This window comes from Notamacropus eugenii, chromosome 1 (assembly GCF_028372415.1).
Source record: "Notamacropus eugenii isolate mMacEug1 chromosome 1, mMacEug1.pri_v2, whole genome shotgun sequence".
Taxonomy (NCBI): Eukaryota; Metazoa; Chordata; class Mammalia; order Diprotodontia; family Macropodidae; genus Notamacropus; species Notamacropus eugenii.
This window is the reverse complement of record NC_092872.1, coordinates 344,684,411-344,709,112: the sequence shown is the minus strand read 5'-3', so window position 1 is coordinate 344,709,112 and position 24,702 is coordinate 344,684,411. Positions and strand designations below refer to the sequence as shown.

The 24,702-nt window shown below is 37.1% G+C and overlaps 1 protein-coding gene and 1 long non-coding RNA gene across 4 annotated transcripts in view; one reads left to right on the top strand and one right to left on the bottom strand.

The window, feature by feature from the left end:
* The window catches only part of LOC140518141 (uncharacterized), a 51,012-nt gene that overhangs the window by 22,780 nt on the left and 3,530 nt on the right, over nucleotides 1-24,702 (top strand). The gene's annotated exons all lie outside the window — the stretch shown is intronic.
* The window catches only part of SLC22A4 (solute carrier family 22 member 4), a 99,074-nt gene continuing 94,872 nt past the window's right edge, over nucleotides 20,501-24,702 (bottom strand). For all 3 annotated transcript variants that reach the window (XM_072629999.1, XM_072629998.1, XM_072629997.1), the window contains exon 10: nucleotides 20,501-23,512. In XM_072629999.1, coding sequence (XP_072486100.1) covers nucleotides 23,486-23,512 — 27 coding nt within the window. In that variant the 3' untranslated portion in view covers nucleotides 20,501-23,485. The remainder of the gene's footprint in view (nucleotides 23,513-24,702) is intronic.

The following is a 24,702-nucleotide window of genomic DNA, read 5'->3' as shown; positions in this document are numbered from 1 at the left end:
GGTCATCTTGGGCAGTCTCTTATCCCCAGACTTCGGGACCGCAGGAGAGAGTGAGTTTGAAGACCTTTGGAAGCTCTGCCTCACTTAAATCCAGTTCCAACCCAAAGTCAAGACAAAGGTGAAGAATTCTAAAGCAGCCCTTGGTTTCTTCAAAGGCATGAAAAAAATGAAAAGGGAAATCAGCAGAACCAAGAGATCATTACAGCAAGAGCAATATTTTTCGAAGAACAGCTGTGAGCGACTAAGTTATTTTGAGTTAGTATAAATACAAATTAACTACAAAGTATCTATGAAGGAAGGTGCTGTCCACCTCCAGGGAAAGAACTGTTGAAGCATGTATAGTGTACTTATGCACACATACGTATGTCTAATGGTGGCCTTTTCTAGTGCAGAGTGGGAGAAAAAAATACAAAATGCACAGCAGAGAAAGCACAGAAAACTGGGTAGCTTTGAAAAGGATGTGTAGTATTCATTATATAGATTTTCAAAAAGTTAAAATGGAGATTCATGGCTTCAAATTGAATCCTCTTTTTGTGTTGTGCTGTGTATATACGAATGGGTTTTTTTGATCTTTTTGTATTTAAATTCAAAATGAGTAAAATAAAATGCTTAAAAAAAAGGAAAGTTATAATTGGAGATCCTTCCTAAATTTCCATTCCCTCATCCTAGTAAAGGAGGAGTAGCCTTTGAAAGCCTTAATAATTCTGAAATTATTTGTATTTGGTTTTGAAATGAAAGTTGTTTGAGCCTCCAGAGCTTCAGTAAGAGGCCTAGAACTAACTACTCTGATGAAAGTTGGCACATTTTTCATATCTGTCAGTGATGAAGATCAGGTAGGAATTAGAATGTAAACTTCAACAATTTAAACCATTAGGTAACATTAAACTGATGGGGTTCAGACTCTGGGAGCCTCCTTGAGCTCCCCTTGAATCTTCCCACTTAATTTGGCCTTCCTTACTCCAATCTAATCTTCCCATTTGTTCCGGCAGTCTCAGGAAGCCCATGGGCTTTTCATTATCATTCTACTCCGGTCTCTGTTGCATCCCCCACCCTTGATCCCATCAAAACCCCCTTTCCCCAGGCTGCCTACCACTCCCATCAAGATCTGTATCCATCCACATACTGCCCCTATCAAGATCTCTGGATTGCCCCACCTGCTTCCCACCTAGGCGCCCCCTAGTCTGTCTCCTGATAGCCTCCAGCTATTTCCAGCCTTTGACCCTCCTTGGATTCACTTCTTGGACTTTTCCTCAAGACCCTTCCTAAATCCCTCCTCCGATGACCCTGGACCTCCAGACCACCCCCAGATCCCTCCTATACTCTTTTCTGTATTTAAGTTCCATTTTGCCTCCATGAAGGCGCTCAGATGCAAGCCAGCTCAGACTGTCTAGCTGGGATTCTATCTGGCCCGCTTGTGAATACAAGCGTTACAAATGCTTAGGCTCCTTAAGAGGCAACCCAATTTGGCGAATCTTTAATAAACTTTGTTTTCTTTGGCTTTAAGAAGGCTTGAGTCAAATTCATTCCAGGACAACCCTGAATGGGAACAGATTTAGTGAAGACTTCTCAAGAATGTGGAGCCTTCCCCCTGGAGTGGAGGAGACCTTGGATCCAGGTTTCCATTCCTCCAGAGTGAGGTGATTTCCGTATAAGGCTACATATTGCTTTAGGATCAGTGATTGGATATGACTCACTAACTCCTCAATGCCTAGTGATATGTATTTTCCTGGGCTTTGTAACGTCTAGGAGCGGGAAATTTCAACTAGGTTTCAAAAGGGATTGGTTAGATTTTGCACCTGGAATGTAAGACCTTGCTTCTCAGCCAATGAGAATAATAGTCAGTGGTGGGAGGGGGATTTTCGCGTCAGGGTCTATATAAATTGCCATTCTGCTTCTGTAAGGTGCCTCCCTACTCCAGCTTTACTGGTGAAGGTATCATCTGGTTTTTCTCGAGAACTGAATAAAGGAGATTTTCTGTTTTTGCCTTGATGCCTTTGAGTAGTCAATTTGAGTAGGGGTCTTGCCATCCCATAAAACCCAGATGGTTGGTATTTTGAGGTTCCCCCAAGCACCCCTCAACCTCGTCAAAACTTTTTTTTATTTTTTTGCTATGATACTACTGACCTGGTAATAGGAAAAGCACCCTTTCGTTTGGATGCAATCATAGTTAATGAGGAATGTATTTTAGTTTCAACACCAAAACTCAAAGATAAATCTCTTAGCATCATAATATTTATTCTGGCAATTTGGGTGCAAGGAAATGTAGCCAGTTCCATAACATGTGGGAAGTTACAAAGAAGTAAAGTTTCACCTCATCCTGCAATTTGACAAAGATGACAAAAGACAGAAAGTCAATTTTGAAGAGATCTGGAAAGGTATTGGTGGGGTTGTAAATTGATCTTACCTTTCAAGAAAGCCAGTTGGAATTATGCAAAGATTATACAATGTCTGGTACCCTTTGTCCCAGAGATTCTACTGCTAGGCTCGGCCTAACAGGTCAGTGGCAAACAGAAAGGTCCAGTGTACCCCAAACTATTTGCCACAGCACTCTTATGATTAATGTTGGGGAATTCTTTAACCTGAAGATCCTAAAATCCTCAAGGAGAGTAATTCCTCCTATCTAGGTCTATTTGACTGAAGATCAATAAATCAAGAGGCAGGGTCAGAAAATAAACAGTTTAATTAGAATCCACTAATGGACCCTTGCCAGCTGGATAAGCAGTGCCTGGAACAAAGGGAGATACACATATACAGGGTTTTACACCATGAGGTCATTCAGCAACTTATTTGGGATATTGATAAGGACAGAAGGTCAGGTGATTTGTGGGAGATTGTTCCCTTGGATTTAGAACCTTAACCTCCAGGTCTCAGGAGTTGTAAAAAATCAAGTTTGTTGTAGTGCTTTGTTTTCTCTGAAATGAATCTCTTCAGAATATCCTGCAGGGCAGGAAATCTCTAAGGTAGTAGAGGCTTCCTTCAACATAGAAATCAATAAGTCTCATCCTGTCTTGCTAGCTTGAGGGTCTATATTTATACAACCCTGTAGCCCTGTTTCTTTGATATCTAAAGTTACTTTTTTCTGAGGAGATATTTACCCCAAACTCACAGGTCACCTCCTCCACAGCAACAAAGAACTGGAAGCAAAGAGTATATATAGATGCTACCACTTTGGGAAATGGCTAAACAGATTATGGTACATAAATGTAATGGAACATTACTGTGCTGGAAGAAAGGATGAATATGATTAATACTTTCCATCTCTTGACTCTGGGCATTTTCACTGACTATCCCCATGCCTGAAATGCAATCCCTCTTCATCCCTGCCTCTTAGCTTCCTTCTAGTTCCAGTTAAAATTCCACTTTCTACAGGAAACCTTTCCCAATTGCCCTTAATTTTATTGCCTTCCTCTGTTGATTGTTTCCAATTTATCCTGAAAGTAGTTTATTTGTACATAAGGCAGTTCTTGCTTTATGTAAATTCATCAAAAATTCTGAAAGCAATACATATTTCAAAAAACCCCTAAACCCTATCTTAATTTTAATGTTTAGTACTGTGATCTCTCTCTCCCTCTCTGCTCATGTCCCTCAGTTCAGCCCTGTATGGGCTTCCCCTGCCCCGCCCCCCCCAAAAAAGAGAAACCTTAGTGAATTCAGAAGAATGGATGCACTGGAGAGACTGCCACTGTGGCTATGCCTGACTAAGGGCTTGCAAGGCTTGAGACCTCCAGTACTGAGAAAGAAGACCTTTGCCTACTCAGTCCACCTGCCCACATCAGGCCTTCATTACCATCCTGGTCCCATGTAGCCCTGAATATGTCCCAGTTTTCCCAGTTTTCCCCTTAACCCCGTCCACATGTTCTTCATCTCTATTCTGGCCAGGTCTCTCCTTGACTGGCTTCTCTCTGTGTTGGTCCCTTCCTTCATGGGCACATGGCCCGTTTTTGCTGTCTCTCCCCCCTCTTTCCCTCCCCAAGTCCAGGGTGACATTGTATAAAAATTGTTTTATGTAGAGAACTCTAGAAGGCCTGTATTTGCATAAAGCAAGAACTGTCTCTATCTATTTGCATATTTTCTCCCTATTTAGACTATGAACTTCTTGAGATCTGGGACTGTCTTTTGTCTTTCCGTATCCCCAGTACTTAGCTCAATGCTTGATAACTACTGACTAACTTACTGAATACAGAGAAGTATGGAACGACATGAACCAATGTAAAGTGAAGTAAATAGAACCAGAAAAACCATATATGTAATATATATTATATGCAATGAATGTAGATGGAGAGAAATAACCACAAAACAATAAAAATTGAATATTGTGAAATTATAATGATGAAACTTAGTCTCCTAGGAGATATGAGAAGACACCATCTCTTTCCCTCCTCTTTGTAGAGGTGGGGCACCATGGGTGTGAAATACTGCATGCGGGTCAAACTTTTTCAATGCCTTGGTTTGCTGAACTGTTTTTTTTCTTGCTTTCTTTAACAAAGGAATGACTTTCTATGAGGATCAATCAAGTAAGAAATGTGTGTGATATTGAAAATGAAAGATATCAATGAAATTTTTTTTTTAATGGAGTGATTATAATCACTAGCATTACAAAAAATGTCACTGATCATTGCCCCTTTGTTCACTATTTCTGTGAGCCTATTCTTTTAGAATTGGCTATGCTTTTTACAATTATCTTGCTTATTTCTACATATTTTGCTTTAATTAACAAGACCCTTTCTGGAATTATCTGCCAAAGGAAGGATAGTTTTACTAAATGATGTGAAACTTGGTCTCTGTGAAGTGTTTTGATGATTTCAAGTATGTGAAGGATTTTTTTAAAATAAGCATTTCCTTGATTAATTAACAATACTTAAATACTTCAAGGTGAAACATCCATTATATACTCACTGTGGATACCCCACAATTGTGATCAAAAGTCCTTTGCATATTAGATGATCTTCCTGAGTGTCTGTGGGAAAAAGTTCATCACCCTGAGTCCAACCTGATGATGAGTCTACCTTGAATTTATCTAAGCTGCTCTTTACTTATTACTGGACTCAAAGGTTCATAACCTCAAAAAGCTTTTTGGCTTATACTAACTTGAACTTTAACTCTGCGTGTATATAACCTTTGAGAACTCAGTTACTTCCTAGTATCAGAGCAAATTTTTCATGGACGATTAATTAACAGTTCTGACAAAAATAATATGAAGTGGATCTAAATTATTGATCTGAGTCCAGGACCCCTTTGGCAGACTGATGAAATCTATGACTCCTCAGAAGGGGTTTTTAGCCTGCATTTATAATGGAAGAAAATGTTAAATTTCACTTAGTGATTAGTGAAAATAAAGATATAATTTTTTTCACATCCAGATTCATAGACTCCTTGAAGTCCATTGAATCTCAGATTAAGAACTTCTGGACTAAAAAGCTATTTGAAATTTTGATCGGATATGAGAAATTCTTCAAAAATATTAGATATTTGATTGGAAGTTATATATCTTTAATAGGCGAGTAAATAACCTATGTGAGATGCCTCTTAACCTGGGGTCTGTAGATAGATTTTAGGGGGTCTGTGAACTTGGGCAGGAAAAAAATTATATCTTTATTTTAATATAATTGATTTTCTTTGTAATCCAATGTATTTTATTTTATTCATTTAAAGACATTATTCTGAGAAGGGGTCCCTAAGTTTCTGCCAGACTGCCAAAATGGGTCCATGTCACAAATAATGTTTAGCAACTCCTGGCTTAGACATTCACTTGCCTGAAAGAAACAAACTGGCCAATGAATAGATGGGGACAGAGCCAAGATAGAAGAGTAGAAGACGCATATACTCTAGTGCTTCCCACACAGCCCACAAAATACCTGTAAAAAATGATTCTCCCACAAATTCTAGAGCAGCAGAAGCCACAGAACAGCAGAGTGAAAGAGGTTTCCAGCCAAAGGCAACCTGGAAGGCTGACAGGAAAGGTCTATCTCACGGGACGCTGAGTGAAGTGGAGCCCAGCCCTGGCCACGCGGCACTGGGAGGAATAGGACCTGAACAGACCTCTGGGGCAGAATCCCCAGCAGGAAGGGTCTCAGATCCCTCAACCCACAAGCGACAAAGAATGCGCTAAAGGTCAGTGTGGGAGGGCTTTCCCAGCTGGGCAAGAGGGGAGCAGAGTTCCCACAGCACTGGCCCCAGGTGGCAGCAGCAGCAGCAGCAGCAGGTGGCGGGCGGCTAGGCAGAAGCAACCTGGGTCCACTCTCCAGGCAGCTCAACTTAAAGCCTCTGGGGGAAGTGAGCAGCTGATCTGAACCTCAGCCCTCAGTGGCAGCCCCACCTCCACTCAAAGCCCCTGGGGGAGTCCACCAGCTAATCCAAATCTCAGCCTTGAACATGATACTGGAGGAGGAGCACTAAGACCCTTCTCTTGACAAAGGATTCAAAAGTCAAGTAACTGGCTGGGAAAATGCCCCAAAAAAGAAAAAAAATATGACCATAGAAAGTTACTTTCTTGGTGAACAGGTGTCTCCTTCCATCCTTTCAGATGAGGAAGAACAATGCATACTGTCAGAGGAAGTCAAGGCCTCTGCCTCCAGTACCTCCAAAATGAATATGAAATAGGCTCAGGCCATAGAAGGGCTTGAAAAGTGTGTCAGCAGCCTGCTAAAGGAGAACCAAAAAAATACTGAGGAAAATAACACCTTTAAAAAGAGGCTAACACAATTAGAAAAAAAGATCCAAAAAGCCAATGTGGAGAAGGAAGCTTTAAAAAGCAAAATTAGCCAAATGGAAAAGAAGGTTTAAAAGCTCACTGAACAAAACAGTTCTTTAAAAGAAAGAATCGAGTTCAGGGAAGCTAACTATGAGATAAACCAAGAAGTTAGAAAACAAAACCAAAAGTTTAAAAAATAGAAGATAATGTGAAACATCTCAGTGGAAAAACAATTGACCTGGAAAACAGATCCAGGAGAGACAATTTAAAAATTATGGGACTCCCTGAAAGCCATGATCAAAAAAAGAGCCTAGATAATCAATAGTTCATCTTTCATGAAATTATCCAGGAAAAGTACCCTGATATTCTATAACCAGAGGGCAAAATAAATATTGAAAGAATCCACCAATCACCTTCTGAAAGAGACCTGAAAAGAGAAACTCCTAGGAATATTGTGGCCAAATTTCAGAGTTCCCAGGTCAAGGAGAAAATATTGCAAGCAGCTAGAAAGAAACAATTCGAGTATTGTGGAAATACAATCAGGATAACACAGGATCTGGCAGCTTCTACATTAAGGGATCAAAGGGCTTGGAATAGGATATTCCGGAAGTCAAAGGAACCAAGAATCACCTACTCAGCAAAACTGAGTATAATACTTCAAGGGAATAAATGGTCATTCAAAGAAACAAACTGGCCCAAATACTCTCAAAACATCCTTCCAGTTCTATCATTGAACAATTCTAGAATTACATTGATAGCTAGCATTTTCAATTCATAAACTAGCTGAAAAAAATTGTTGGGGGTGCTCAAAACTCTAGGACTTGTCTTGCATTAATGAATTAGGTAAAGAGTTAACATGGCCATTTTATCCTAACATAACCAGGAAAAGGGAAGGTCCAGAAGTTTCAGATCAGTGTGCAAAGTTCAAACTCAGCTATATACTTTAAAACCTATTTCCTTCTCTGGGAGCTCATTAGTTTCCGCCTTTCTTCTCACTGGAATAGGATTTCCTAGGTGACTGTACCTTGTAATTTTGCCTACAATAGGAATCAAGCAATTTTATTATCTAGTTAGCTTAGTTGAGTGCATGATATTAATTAAAATCAGAGTGGGGCTTGAAACAGTTTACATATTTTAGTAAAACTGATCCAAGTTTGAGAAATATGGGGTTAAAAATCAACAACACATTCAATTTCTTGGAGCAACTTAGAGAAATAGGCCTCTTTAATTTTATGAGCACAATGTCTTTTATTAAAACCATAATTCTCCTTTAAGAGATCAGAGGATTTACTTTATAGAACTTCACAAAATAGTTCATTTTGGGGGGGAAAATTTGAAAATTTCAAGGAGAATAATTTTTAAAAATGGTGTAATAAAGAAAGTCTAATATAAGCAGATGTTAAAGGCAGCTGGATGACTCAGTGGATAGAGAGCTAGGCCTGGAGTCAGGAAGATTTAGCCTCAGACAGATTTGTGTGTGTGACCCTGAGCAAGTCATATAACCCCTTTTTGCCTTAATCTACTGGAGAAGGAAATGGCAAACCACTTCAGTATCTTTGCCAAGAAAACCTCATGGACAGTATGGCCCATCAGGATCTTGAAGAGTCGGACAGGACTAAGCAGCAACAAACATTACCAGATCTCAGAATATATTGCAGAGCTGTCATCATCAAAAGAATCTGAATAGAAAAATTGATTAGTGGAAGAGAATAGATAAATAAGTCCTACAAGCAAATAAACTCAATAGCTTGGTGTTTGACAAACCCATGAAACTATTGAGAAGAGTGGAAAGGTGTAAGAAAAAAATAGGTTTAGACCAGTACTTGTACCATATACCACAATTTACAAATGTAATCAAATGTAAAAGGCCATGTCATAAAAATAGAGATGAATGGAAGGAGATACCTTAAGATCCTTGAGGAAGGGAAGAACTCGGAACTAAACATGAGATAGAGGTGATTACGAAAGGCAAAATAATAGATAATTTTGGCAACGTAAACCTAAGAAAAAATTTCCCCCCATGATAAGAACCAGTGCAACTAGCACACAAAGAAATTTTTGAACACAAGATGTCTTTGCATCAAATATTTTTAATAAAAGTCTGAAAGCCAACCTCTACAGGGAACTGATACAAATATAGGAGACTGAGAGCCATTCTCTAATATATGTTGTCAAAGGTTACCAACAATTTGCCAGAAAATAAATGCAAGAGGTAAGGAACCATATGAAATGTTCCAACTGAACATTTCTGAAGTTTCGTTTCATGTCCAGCAAACTCCCAAATCTGTTAAAAGATAGAGGGCTATAGGAAGTTGTTGTTGTTGAGAGGTACACTAATACAAGGGTCCAAGGCTTCTGAAAAACACTTTGGAATTATGTAAGAAAAGCTACTAAACAGCCCGTACATAGTTTTTGACCTTGCAATTTCTACTACTGGGCATACACCTCAAGAAGATCTGTGACAGAAGGATTTCACATGTGCCATACATTCCACATAATATTCCCTGGAAACAAATCTGTTCTCATCTTTTGGGAAATGGCTGAAAGGATGTGGTATGTTAATTTAATAGATTATTGTTAAGACATGATAAACATTAGGAATTCAAATGTACCCAGTAAAAATTATATGAAATGATGAAGGACAAAGAGCAATGTGTGTATAGTTATTGGTCCTTTCTCAAAGAGGACCCGTGACATCATAAGGGTGATGTCATATATATATATGTGTATGTATATATGTGTGTGTGTGTGTATGTATATATGTATATATACATACACATATGTGTATGTGCCATAATAATGTAAATGAAAACAACACCACAAGACATTAGAACTCAGATTAAATGCAATGACCAATCTTGTCTCAAATAGACCAGTGATGACACATACTTCCTTTTAGTGAACAATGCTGATCAGATGTGGTTAAACTCTCTCTGAGAGAGCTTAACTGTTCTTTGTATAAGAGAGGATGGTGTGGTAATATATCATGAAATGATAGTGGTGTAAAAACAAAAATAGCACTAATAAAATATTCTACAGGAGGTGGTCTGAAATTTTCATTGAAATAATCATGAATTGACTAATATGGAAATATGTTTAATATGATTATACATGTATAGCTTATATCAGATTTCATACCATATTGGGGAGGGGGGAAAGGAAGGAGAGGGAAAATTTGAAACTCAAAATCTTATAAAAGTGAATGTTGAAAATAAAAAAATAAATTAACTTAAAAAAAAATACTTATGAATTTGAACAAATGGGATTGTCCCCTTAGTGTATTATAGGAATACCCCTGATATTCTAAAATCAATGATTAGTGGCTATAAACCAGGGATTCTTAACCTGAGGTCAGTGAACTTTTAAAATATTTTTATAACTGCATGTCAATAGAATTAATTTACTTTATAATCCTTTGTATTTTATGAACTCAGAAACACTATTCTGAGGAGTCCAAACTGCCAAAGGTGTCCATGACAAAAAAAAAGAAAAAGTGAAGAAGCCCTGCTTTAGGAAATGGCTTTAGGACCTAGGAGAAGCTAAATTTGTTGTTTGGCTTCTAAAGAATAGCTCACATCTTCCTTCTGGAGATGTTGGTGAGTGATACCTATAACCTCTCAAAAATTATCTTAAATAATAAGAAAATTGGGTCACAGATGCAGTTAAAATGTATGGGTGACAAAGAGATCATAAAAATGGGAAAAGGACTCACATGCACAAAAATATTTACATCAGCTCTTCTTGTGGTAGCCAAGAATTGGAAATTGAGGGGATGCCCATGTGCGATTAAGGAAATTTATGGTTCAGATTCGCACCTACAATAAGACACATTTGAGAAGAAGAAGCTGGGTATTTTATTGATTTACAGAAAAGGCAAATGCATGAATAGTTTAGAGCTATAGCAGAAATAATTAATATAGCTTAATACTAATATAATTATAGCAATATTAATATGGATATAAGAGGAAATAGAAAAACATCACCAATTCAGGGAAGCACCAACACCTGAATTTTCTCAGCTGGGGAATCCCGGGATACAGTTTTCAGGGTCTGAATTGGGAGCAAGTAGTCCCAGGCAGAGCGTCCTCTCCATGGGTGAAATTCTGAGGACTTACACTAAGCAAGGAGAGTTTATAGGGACCTAGACAAAGAAGGCTTTTTGCCAACAGCTCTGCACACTGTTCCAAGCTGGTCAGGCACATGGCCATGGGAATACAGGTGTTTATCCATCAAGGAGATATCATACGGGGGCCACAAGATATAAGTTAATTAATCATATACTGGGAGGATTAGCCAAATCTTCCAAGTATTATCTATGTGTTCCGGGAATGGCTAGTTCCAAGAACATTAATACATGGCCAACTCACATATGTTATATTCCTTGAGAGGTCACCAGAAGGACAGAGTGAACTTACTTTATTCAAGGGATATGAAATATTCCTTCAGCCCATCAACTGGGGAATGGCTGAACAAGTTGTGGTATATGAATGTAATGGAATACTCTTGTTCCAGAAGAAATGATGAACAGGCAGATCTTAGAAAAACCTGGAAAGATTTATATGAACTGATTCTGAGTGAAGTGAGCAGAACCAGAACATTGTACAGAATAACAATCACATTGTGAGATGACCAACTTATATAGACTTGTCTCTTCTCAGCAAATGCAAGGATCTCAGATAACTCCAAAAGACTCATGATAGAAAATGCAATCCATATTCAGAGACAGAACTATGGAGTCTGAATACAGATGAAAGCATACTATTTACTCTCCTTCTCTTTTGTTGTTTTGTTTCTTCTTTCTCCTGGTTCCTCCCACTGGTTCTAATTCTTCTTTACAACATGACTAATATGAAAATATTTTTAGTAAGAAGTTATATGTAGAACTTATATCAGATTGCATACTGTCTTGGGGAATGGGGGGGAGAAAATTGAAAACTCAAAAGCTTGTGGAAGTGATTGTTGAAAACTAAAAATAAATAATTTTAAAAATATTCTAAGATCTAAAAAAAATAATAAAATAAAATATTTGGGTGAACATACTCCTCTAAATGTGCAACACTCCAAATTCTGTAGGAAGCTAAGATCTTTCAGGGCAGTTATCAGAGTTCAATTTGAGTATTATGAAGTGTTAAAAAAAAAAGAGTGTATTTCTCTGAGCTAGACTAGATAAGGGTGGAGGAAAAGGTAGATCTGGAGAAGTATCAATTTATTTTTTTGGGCTACACTCCTTCTGTCCTCCCAATTTTCTCTCACATTCAATGATTTGATCTCCAAGGGTAGACCCATAGTTGACTACCATAGTTGCTAAAGCTGCTTCTTCCCTAGAGTGCTTCTCTGAATAGGTGTCTCTGTTCCCTCTACTGGGCCTTGAATTCTCTCAAACTAAAGAACTGTTTACAACTGGGCAAGTCACTACTAGACTCTATAGACTATGAAGAATGGGAAGAAGAGAGGGAAATCCCTATTTCTCTGCTCTCCTTCCAGGAGTCTCCTCTACAAAGAACTCAAGTCTCTGCTCCATGAACGAAATTATTCTCTAGGGTTCAGCTATTTAAATTCTGACAAATGAGTCATTTTTTCTGTTTTTGTTTTAGTGAGGGTGTTCCTTTAAATCACTTTAGGGAAAGACATTATAAATGACTCATAGCATAGCATCTTTATAATTAGTTTAATGCATCATTAACAAAGATCAAGTCCTTGTACTATTTTTTTTTTTTGGCCCCATCAAGCAGAAGAATGAAATGTATCTTTTGGGCAATATCAGCTGGTAAAAGAAGGGTAAACTGGTCCCATTCCAATCTGGGCTCTCATGCTGTCACATCAATGCCTATCTAATTGATTACAATAACCATGACCTCTGGCCTGGGTGCAGAGCCATCATCTCCTATTTATCCTCCATCTTTATTTTATTTCTGTCATTTGTAATAATGTGCTCACATGTGATGAATCAATCAATAAACATTTATTGAGCACCTATTATGTCAGGCATTGTGCTAAATGCTGAGGATATAAAAAGAGGCAAAAAATAGTCCCTGCCCTTAAGGAGCTTACAATCAAGAAGACAACAGGCAAACAAATTTTTTTATGTGTATATTTATATATGTATATATATATATGTGTATATATGTATATATATATGTATATATATGTGTATATATATATGTATATATGTATGTATCAAGCTATATGCAGGATAAGTAGGAAATAAAAGAGAGAAAGCATTGGAATTAATAGGGATTATGGAAGGTTTCCAATAGGCAGTAGGACTTAAAAGAAGTCTGTTGGGTGGAGGAGGGAGAGCATTCTAGCAATGGAGGGCAGCCAGGGAAAATTCCCAGATTATATTAAATGGTATAAAGGCTTGCAGCAAGCACACAGTGGTTAGGGAGGGAGGGAGGAGTATAAATAGGCCAATTGGAAAAAGACTCTCATTTTCCCATACTACAATGGCATAAAGGCACACACCCAGAAATAAATATACCTAGAAAGTATACCCGTGCGCACACACACACACACACACGCAAATATATATACACATACATATATACACACGCACATATATACATATGTGTATATACACACATATACATACATATATACATACACATATATAAATATAGCAAGCGTTGCTAGGAGGAAGAGCCATGAAGAAGATGGAAATGCACTTATCCTTTCCATATCGAGGAGATTAGGAATGTGGCATTCCTCCCCCAACCTGGAAAATCTGAGTAAAAATTTTTGGCCTTTCTTTTGTATCAGAGAAGAAGTCTGAATTACTATGGTATGAAAAGACTAAAACATATTGATATTAAACAATTTTATACATATATTTTATGCATTTCTGAGTTTCTAAACTTTTCCTGTGTCATCTGCTGGCCTTCTTGTGTCATCTGCAGTTTCTGCAAAGTTCCTCCAAAATTCCCACTTAATTTCTTATGCCTACTTATGATATATTGAAACTATGATGGGGAAAGTTGCAATGTGGAAGGGATAACTCTAGTTTTCTAGGGATGGATGCCATGAGCTAGCAACAAGAGCAGGGAGACTGCAGATTCATCGTGATTAGCACCAGGATTTATACCTATCCTATGCCTTTATGCCTGAGATTTCAATTCTTAATATCACAAGTATTTGCAGAGATTGTGACCTCTGGGGAAAGAAGCACCGTGGACTCCTCAAGTACTTCTAGAACATTATTTATTTATTTATTTATTTTTTTTAATAATTTTTTTATTTTTTTAATGTTTAACAATCACTGCCATACAATTGCGATTTTATCCCTCCCCACCCACCCCCCACTACCTCCCTCCCTCCCCACGACTGCATACAATTCTGTATAGATTCTACATATACTTTCCTATTGAGTATATTTTCACTATAGTCATGCTATGTAGTCAGACTAAGATAAATGAGAGAATCCGTATAACAAATCAGAACATGATACACAAACAGATACACATACACAAACATGATCTGCTACATTATGTGAGTGACTTCCATATTTCTCTGAGTGTGGAAGGCATTTTGCCTTGAGGTCCACCATTGGGATTTTTTTTTTTTTCAGAAGTTCTTGTGTTATTACAAAAATCTAAGTCTACCAGAAAAAGCTCTCGCACACTGTGGTTGTTGCTGTGCATAAAGTTCTCCTGGTTCTGCTCCTTTCACTCAGCATCAGGTCATATAAGTCCTTCCAGGCCTCTCTGAAGTCTTCTTGTTCATCATTTCTTATGGCACAATAGTACTCCATTACATTCATATACCATAATTTATTCAGCCATTCCCCAATTGATGGACATCCCCTTGACTTCCAGTTTTTGGCAACTACATAGAGTGCTGCTATAAATATTTTTGTACATGTGGGACCCTTTCCCATTTTTATGATCTCTTGGGGATATAGTTCTAGTAGCGATATTGCTGGGTCAAAGGGTATGCACATTTTTGTAGCCCTTTGGGCATAGTTCCAAATTGCTCTCCAGAATGGTTGGATGCGCTCGCAGCTCCACCAACAATGAATTAGTGTTCCAACTCTCCCACATCCTCTCCAGCATTTATCATTTTCTTGTTCTGTCATGTTTGCCAATCTTATAGGTGTGATGTGGTACCTCAGAGTTGTTTTGATTTGCATCTCTCTAACCAATAGTGATTTAGAGCATTTTTTCATATGATTATAGATATCTTTAATTTCTTCCTCTGAAAATTGCCTGTTCATATCCTTTGACCATTTATCAATTGGGGAATGACTTGTATGATTATACATTTGGGTCAGTTCTCTATATATTCTAGAAATGAGGCCTTTATCCCCGAGCTTAGCTGTAAAAATTTTTTCCCAATTTACTACATCCCTCCGGATTTTGGTTGCATTGGGTTTGGTTGTGCAAAAACTTCTCAGTTTAATGTACTCAAAGTTATCCATTTTGCATTTCATAATGCTTTCTATCTCTCCTTTAGTAAAGAATTCTTCCCTTCTCCATAGATCTGATAAATACACTATTCCTTGCTTCTCCAGTTTATTCATGGTATCAATCTTTATACCTAAATCATGTACCCATTTGGACTTTATTCTTGTGTGCAGTGTCAGGTATGGGTCTATGCCTAATTTCCACCACACTGTTATCCAGTTTTCCCAGCAATTTTTGTCAAACAATGAGTTCTTATCCCAGAAGCTGGGGTCCTTGGGTTTATCAAACAGAAGGTTGCTATATTCCTTGCCTACTGCATCTTGAGTGCCAAGTCTATTCCACTTGTCTACCTCTCTGTTTCTTAGCCAATACCAAGTGGTTTTGATAATTGCTGCTTTATAGTACAGTTTAAGGTCTGGTAGCGCTAGGCCACCTTCCCAAGCATTTCTTTTCATTAGTCCCTTTGATATTCTGGACCTTTTGTTTTTCCAAATGAATTTTGATATTATTTTATCCAGCTCTAGAAAGTAATTGTCTGATAGTTTAATTGGTATGGCACTAAATAAGTATATTAATTTGGGTAGAATTGTCATTTTTATTATATTAGCACGGCCTACCCATGAGCAACTAATGTTTTTCCACTTACTTAAATCTGACTTTATTTGTGCAAAAAGTGTCTTGTAATTGTGTTCATATAGTCCCTGGGTTTGTTTTGGCAGGTAGACTCCTAAGTATTTTATACTGTCTACCCTAACTTTAAATGGGATTTCTCTTTCTATCTCTTGCTGTTGAACTTTGTTGCTAATATATAGGAATGCAGAGGATTTGTGTGGGTTTATTTTGTACCCTGCAACTTTGCCAAAGTTGTTTATTAATTCAAGTAATTTTTTACTTGAATCTCTGGGATTCTCTAGGTAAATCATCATATCATCTGCAAAAAGTGATAACTTAGTTTCTTCTTTGGCTATTCTAATTCCTTGAATATCTTTATCTTGTCTAATTGCTACAGCTAACATTTCTAGTACCATATTGAATAATAGTGGTGATAATGGACAACCTTGTTTCACCCCTGATCTTATTGGGAATGCATCTAGCTTATCCCCATTGCATATAATGCTTGCTGAAGGTTTTAGATAGATACTGCTTATTATTTTATGGAAAGTTCCCTTTATTCCTACGTTCTCCAATGTTTTTAGTAGGAATGGATGTTGTATTTTGTCAAAAGCTTTTTCTGCATCTATTGAGATAATCATGTGGTTTTTGTTAGCTTTGTTGTTGATGTGATCGATAATGCTAATAGTTTTCCTAATATTGAACCAGCCCTGTAGTCCTGGTATGAATCCTACCTGATCATAATGTATTAATCTCGTGATAAGATGCTGTATTCGTTTTGCTAAAATCTTATTTAAAATTTTTGCATCTATATTCATTAGGGAAATTGGTCTATAATTTTCTTTCTCTGTTTTGTCTCTTCCTGGTTTGGGTATCAAAACCATATTTGTATCATAGAAAGAATTTGGGAGGGCTCCTTCTTCCCCAATTTTCAAGAATAGTGTATGTAGTATTGGAATTAACTGTTCTTTAAATGTTTGATAGAATTCACTTGTGAATCCATCTGGCCCTGGAGATTTTTTCCTAGGGAGTTCATTGATGGCTTGTTCAATTTCTTTTTCTGAGATGGGGTTGTTTAAGTATTCAACTTCCTCTTCTGTTAATCTGGGCAATTTGTATTTTTTAAAATATTCATCCATCTCGTTTAGATTGTCGAATTTGTGGGCATAAAGTTGGGCAAAGTAGTTTCTAATTATTGTTTTAATTTCCTCCTCATTGGAGGTGAGTTCACCCCTTTCATTTTTAATGTTAGTAATTTGGTTTTCTTCTTTCTTTTTTTTGATCAGATTAACCAAAGGTTTATCAATTTTATTAGTTTTTTCATAAAACCAACTATTGGTTTTATTTATTAATTCAATAGTTTTCTTTATTTCAATTTTATTAATCTCTCCTTTGGTTTTCAGTATTTCTAATTTGGTATTTACTTGGGGATTTTCAATTTGTTCTTTTTCTAGCTTTTTCAACTGCAAGCCTAAGTCATTGATCTCCTCTTTCTCTATTTTATTTATGTAAGCATTCAGAGATATAAAACTTCCCCTAATAACTGCTTTTGCAGTGTCCCATAAGTTTTGGTACGTTGTCTCACTATTGTCATTCTCTTGAATGAAGTTGTTGATTGTTTCTATGATTTCTTCTTTAACCCAATCCTTCTTTAGAATTAGATTATTTAGTTTCCAATTGATTTTTGGTTTCTCTTTCCATGGCCTTTTATTACATGTAATTTTTAATGCATTATGATCTGAAAAGGATGCATTGATTATCTCTACCTTTCTGCACTGGATTGTGAGATTTTTATGTCCTAGTACATGGTCAATTTTTGTAAATGTTCTATGTACCGCTGAGAAAAAGGTATATTCCTTTCTATTCCCATTTAATTTTCTCCAAAGATCTATCATATCTACCTTATCCAGAGTTTTATTTACCTCCTTAACCTCTTTCTTGTTTATTTTAAGGTTGGATTTATCTAGTTCAGAGAGGGGGAGGTTGAGGTCCCCCACTAGTATAGTTTTGCTATCAATTTCTTCCTTCAACTCCCCCAACCTCTCCTCTAAGAATCTGGATGCTATACCACTTGGAGCATACATGTTTAGTAATGATATTGCTTCATTGTCTATGGTGCCTTTTAGCAGGATATAGTTTCCATCCTTATCCCTTTTGATTAGATCTATTTCTGCTTTTGCTTTGTCTGAGATTAGGATTGCTACTCCTGCCTTTCTTACATGAGCTGAAGCACAATATATTCTGCTCCATCCTTTGACCTTTATCCTATGTGTATCCCCCCGTTTCAAATGTGTTTCTTGTAAGCAGCATATTGTTGGATTATGGCTTTTAATCCATTCTGCTATCCGTCTCCGTTTTATGGGAGAGTTCATCCCATTCACATTCACAGTTATGATTACAATCTGTGTATTTCCCTTCACCCTCTTTCCCACCATTTGTGCTTTTAACTCTCCCGTCTCCCTTCCCCTCCTCAATAGTATTCACTTTTCTCCCCCTCCTCCTGCAGCCTTCCCCTCCTTCTTTTAGCCCCCCTCCCTTTTAGTCCCCTTTACTCTTATTGCTTCTTTCCTCCCTTTTAGCCACCCTCCCCTTTCTTCCCCCTTCCCCTCCTACTACCTATAGAGCTAGTTAGGCTTATCTACTTAAGATTATTGTTCCCTCCTTTGAACAAATCAGATGAGAGTACCTCTCAAACAATGCTCATCTCCCTCCCCTCCTTCCCTCTACTATAGTTTTGTACTTCTTCCTGTGATATAATTTGCCATTTTCTGCCTCCCCCTTTTCACACCTCCTATTACAATCCCTTCTCATACTTAAATCATATTTTTGACATGACATCATTTACTTTATACCCGTTCCCTCTACATATATCCCTTTTATCATAATAGCTGCACAGTTCTCAAGATTAACAGGTATCATCTTCCCTTACAGGGAGGTAAACAGATTGCCCTAATTGAGTTGCAAGTTTTTGTTTTTGTTTTTTCCCCTCTGTTTACCTTTTTATGATTCTCTGGAGACCTGCATTTGAAGATCAAATTGTCTATTGAGTTCTGGTGTTTTGGTCAGGAAGCTCTGGAAATCCCTTATTTCGTTGAATGACTTTCTCCTTGCCTGAAATGTTATGCTGAACTTTGCTGGGTAGTTGATCCTCGGTTGGAGTCCCAACTCCTTTGCCTTACGGAATATTGGGTTCCAATTCTTTCGATCTTTTAATGTAGAAGCTGCAAGGTCCTGTGTGATCCTGACTGTGTGACCTTGATATTTAAATTGTTTCTTTCTGGCTGCTTGTAGTATTTTCTCCTTCACTTGATAGCTCTGGAATTTGGCAACTATATTTCTTGGGGTTTTGAGTTTGGGATCCCTTTCCGGTGGGGAACGGTGGATTCTTTCGATGACTATTTTGCCCTCTGAGTCTAGTACTTCTGGGCAGTTTTCCTTGATGATTTCCTGGAAGATATTGTCCAGACTCTTTTCTTCATCATGGGTTTCTGGCAGGCCAATAATTCTTAGATTTTCTCTCCTGGATCTATTTTCCAGGTCAGTTGTTTTTCCAATTAAATATTTTAGATTTTCTTCTATCTTTTCATTCTTTAGATTTTGTTTGACTGATTCTTGTTGCCTCATTGAGTCATTAGTTTCTACTTGCCCAATTCTAATCTTGATCGTATTGTTTTCTTCAGTTAGCTTTCGCATCTCCTTTTCCATCTGACCAATTTTTCCCTTTAAGGAGCTATTTTCTCCATTTAATTTTTGTACTTCTTTTTCCATTCGACCAATTTTCCCAGTTAGGTTTTGGGTTTCCTTTTCCATCTGATCAATTTTCCCTATTAGGTTTTGAGTTTCCTTTTCCGTTTGATTAACTCTTCCTTTTAGGGAATTATTCTCTCCAGTTAATTTTTGAACTTCCTTTTCCATTTCTTCAATTTTCTTTTTCAGATTGATGTTCTCATCAGTGAATTCTTTTTTTATGGTTTTAAAATCATTGGCCAGTTTTTCTTTTATATCCTTCTTCAGACGTTCCAGGTAATCTAGTTGTGCTTGCGAGAAATTCATAGTCCCATCTGAGGTTTCAGATGGAAGTACAGTCTCAGCTCTGACCTCTTTGGTGTTTGTGTTTTGGTCCTTATCCCCATAGAAAGATTCTATGGTTTTTTCACTTTTCGTCTGCTTTTTCCGATTCATGATGTTGGCTGAGTGTTGTAGCTTTTGGTTCTTTCAGTCAGAAGATACAGATCTTTTAGAACATTATTTTAATGAATATCTTCTCTCTAGTTTTTTTTACACAGTTACCTAAAATATATTCTACTTTAAAGTTATGAAGAACTTGGAAATATACTCAAGTTACCATAGAGGTAAAATATACAATATTTACGTTTTCATTTTAAGGGGGGAAAGAATGTTTCAAGTAAAAAATTTGACATTCTAAAAATCCTGATGAAACGTGTGTTTTCCTGATGAGCTTTCTGGGCCAACAACTAATTTTCCTTATCACTGATACTTTAAGGAAGAATTCAGAATGAGATCAAACTGGGGTATAGAAGAGATAAAGAAGGAATTGTGACACTGGATTTGTTGTGACTCCCTTTAAATCCTGGCTTCTAAAATTCCCAGAAGACTAATGTGTTCTATGGAGGATGGTATTGAGACCCCTTAGTCTCCTAATCTACAAACACAGATAACCCCTGGACTTGTGTTTACAGGGCCTGGGTGGAGGTGGTGGTGGTGGTTGTGCCTCTACCGACGGGAAAGAACAGTAAAAGTTTAAATAAAATTTAAATAAATGCATCATCAGGCAATAGAAATACAAACATTTTACTCTTTACTAATTTATAATATCAAATGTTCAAATACAAAGCAACAGATGTTTCTAAACAAAGAGAAAGATGGTTATAGTGAAATGAAATAACTTCTTAGTGATATCTGTCCTTGTTCCAGTTCATTTGGAATCAAAAGACTCACTCTGAATCCTGGCTGAGCTGATAGTGCATCGCAGTAGATACCGTTGAGCTTAGAATCAGGTGTTTTGGGGTTTTTTTTTGAGGAAGAGGTGAGGCAATAGGGATTAAGGGACTTGCCCAAGGTCACACAGCTAATGTCAAGTGCCTGAGTCTGGATTTGAACTCAGGTACTCCTGACTGCAGGGTCAGGGCTCTATTCACTGCAGCATCTAACTGCCCCAGAATAAGGTTTTAAACCCATTTTAGATATTTATATTAGCTATATGCACCTTGGTAAGTTACTTCACCTCTCCAGACCTCAGTTTACTCATCTGTAGAATGGGAGAGGGGCAGATTGGATTAGATGAATTCCAGGATCTCTTCCAGCCTTTAGCTAAGTGACTGTGGGCAAGTCACAACTCTTTCCCTCAGTATCTTCATCTGCAAAATGAAGGGACTGGACCAGGTAATCTATAGATCCTTTTCAGCTCTAACATTTATAATCTTTGAAGAATAAGGAAAATTTCAAGGCACTTAGACATTCTACATATTGTACCATCTTGAAATCATGGACACAGTCTAAAATTCAAGACGTTGGTTTGGGAATGCATTAGGACCTTTCCATAAATACTTCTCAGAGATTGTTTCACTTTATATTCTTGGCCATACATAATTTTCAGGAAGCAGACCATAATTAAAAAAAAAATCAACCAAACTACATAAGTGAAACAGTGGCATGAGAGAGTTACTGAATAAATCCTTTGCTCTTTGACAGTTATTGTACATATGATACATCCCTAAGAGCTTAATAAATGCTTGTTAAATTGAATAAAAGAAGCCTTAAGGCCCGGAGGAGACAGATTTTTCCTTCTAGAACATATGAGACTGGATGATAGATAAAGTGAATGAGTGAAAGGGGGGGGGAACCCTCATAATACCAAACATTTAAAAATGCATATCTAAGTATTTTTGCTCCACAAGGGGCATGAGATTTATCAAATACTTTAATATATTTAAAATTACATTTGTAATAATGAACAATAGCTTCAGTGTGTCAATACCATACACGTACACACAAACATACATACACATACACACTAATGGTACCCTCTAACAAATCCTCTCTTAAGGAGGTTAATAATTAATATCAATGTCAAAGATTTTGAAGTATCTTTAAATGAACAAAAAAGCTTGTCTAGATGCCAAATCAGAGGTTCCTTTGAAAAGTATTTAGACCTGGAAAGTTTCCTGTTGAAGATCATTCTTTTCAAGAGCCATTGAGGACATATAAAAAACCTAGTGGCCATTAGTGGTTTTATTACATGGAAAATTTTCTATTGAAGAAAATTTTTTTCAGGAGCTACAGAAAGCATATAAAAAAATGGTCTAGTGACCATCAGTGATTTGTTCCATATACCCTGTAGCACTCATTACACATTGTAGGGAGTAAGATAAGTCAGCTTACTCAAATGATACTTCAAGTACTTATGTATTTTTCTTCAGAAAAACTATATTTTAAGGAGGAATGTGTGTAGACAATAATGAGATAACAACAAGGATTTGGCCTTCAGCAACTTTCAGAGGCAGTGCCATGTAACGATTGAGTAGGAAAACTGACATTTCCAGTGTTCAAATATGAACTTTTGCAGATTAACAGAAGTGCTAACTTAATCAGTTTACCCAGTGCTAAACCCTGATGCCTGCCACTGACAATGTATAATTAGAAAGGTGGGGGCACATCTGGACAGTAGTACTCAGGAACAAAAAAAGCCATTTCTGGAAAAGAGATGTTTTTAATGATGTTTTTTAAAAAAACCAAAACCCTGTTTCTAGCGTTGAGCAGCTTTCATTTTAAAATGTGCTTAGGTCAGATTATTGCCATAAACAATGAACACTAGTATGGTAATATCCATGCCAGTGGGATGACCTGGTGATGCACTTTTTATTTAAAACGTTTCCTAATATACAATAGAGATATCTGATTTATTAAAAAAAATCTAATACAACAGGATAATTCTCATTTTCAAAGTGAATACTGAAAAATGTGGAATTTTCATGAGAATGTATTGTATAAAGATGCTGGTACTGGACTATAATGTCAAAGACTATCCTCCTAGCTCCATTCTGGGTCACTCCAGATGGGTCACTTTGTATAGTTTCTTTACCTCTACAATTTACGTATATAATGATAAAGACTTTTGATTTAGTTTATTTCAAGAGGGGTAACTGGGAAGCGAAGTTAATGTCTTTAAAGATGTCTTCAAATATGAAGATAAAAGATTCTTACATTAGTGAACACCAAATATTGAGGATAGGAATATTATGGGACTCTTTCTACTTTATAGGGAATGTCAAACATTTTTGCTTCAGAAATGACTACATTGGAAGTGCAGCTTCAACTGAAAAAATAAATAAAACCCAAACACCTCTCAGTACCCAAAGCTGTACTCCTACCTTTAAATTCCGAGACATTTCAGATGTGGGGGGTATTTTCATGTCTAAAAATAAGTGAGACACCCTGAGCATTTCACTTCTTGGCTATCACATCCTCACAAAGCCACTTCCTTCATAGATGTAAATGAAGCCATTGTATTCGAGAATTCTATGAAAACAAATTTTGATTCTGGCTAACAAGACAAGGTATCAGAAACAGCAATACCTTAGTTTATCATAAAGCAAAGATATTGACAATAAAGGAGTGCTCTTTGTGTTTTTCATCAGGTAGTCCTTTCTGGCAGGATGTGCTTTGGTTTCTCCTCAGTCTCACAGACCTCTGTTCACCGAATGTGAAAGAAGCTGGTCAGAATGCCGTTATGAAAACCTTGGAGTTCTCTCTCCCAGTGGAGTTACTTGTTTTTTTCTTGGATCTGAAACTGAAAAAAAAAAATTTCTGCTTAGTAAAATTAAATTTGTTTAGTAATTTCCCTCCTGTCTTAAATATTTCATAAGCCACACAGTTGCAGAATTTTAGAGACAGAAGAGATTTTAGAGACCATCTTATCTAGTCCAACCACCTATGCAAAGGTCCCCTTTGTCACCGTAACCCCTAAATTCACCACTTAGTGTCCAGTCTGTGGGCAATAAGTCCCTTTGTGAATGGTATTTTGATTTAGCATTTGTCAGTTGATAAAGGCATTTTCATTACTCCTCCTCCTTTGAATTCTAATGTGCATATAATTGGGATAACATGTGTGGGATTGAGCCAGTGAGTGAAGAAGTACAAGTGATGAATTATAAATGAAATTTAAAGACAAATCAGGAAAAACAGAAATATTACAAAGGAGTCTGCAGTACTATGCTTTCCCTTTCTGCTTCCAAGATTTTTATTTATTATGAATTCACCAACACTTTTAAATGAATTTGTATTATGCTAATGTATTATGTATTAATTAAATGTATTATGCTAATCATAACAGCAGCTAACCCATTTGCAAACGAGTAACATACATGTTTGGCCCATAGTATTTATTCAGTCTAAATAAAGAGAGAATGACTGCTTATTTATTACAACAGTCATTTCATGAGATGGAGGCAGACATGAGGAGAGAGAGCCTTCCAGGCATGGGGGCAGTGCGTAAAAATGTCTGGAGGTGAGATTTGGAATGTTGCATTTAGGAACAGCAAGAAGGCCATTGTTACTGGGAATACAGTATAAGACTGACTGAAAGGGATGTGTGTGTGTGTGTGTATGTGTAGTGCGTGCATATGTAGTGTGTGCATGTATGTGTGTAGTATGTGCATGTGTAGTGTGTACATGTATGTGTGCATGTGTAGTGTGTACGTGTGTGTGTGCGTGTGTGTGTGTGTGTGTGTGTGTGTGTGTGTGTGTGTGTGTAGTGGGAGTCTGGGGGTGGGAGAGTTGTCCTTTATCAATATCAGCAAGAGATGAAATAGCGTTTACCACAAGAATGCAACGATCAACTTAGATCTTCAAAAGATGTTCATTGCCAGAGCAGATAAGGGAAAAAACCTCCAAACATGGCATTAGAAGGTGGTAGAAGCACAAAAACTACTAGGGAATTGAGGGAATCAATTAAAGCTAAGACAAATAAAATAGAATTTT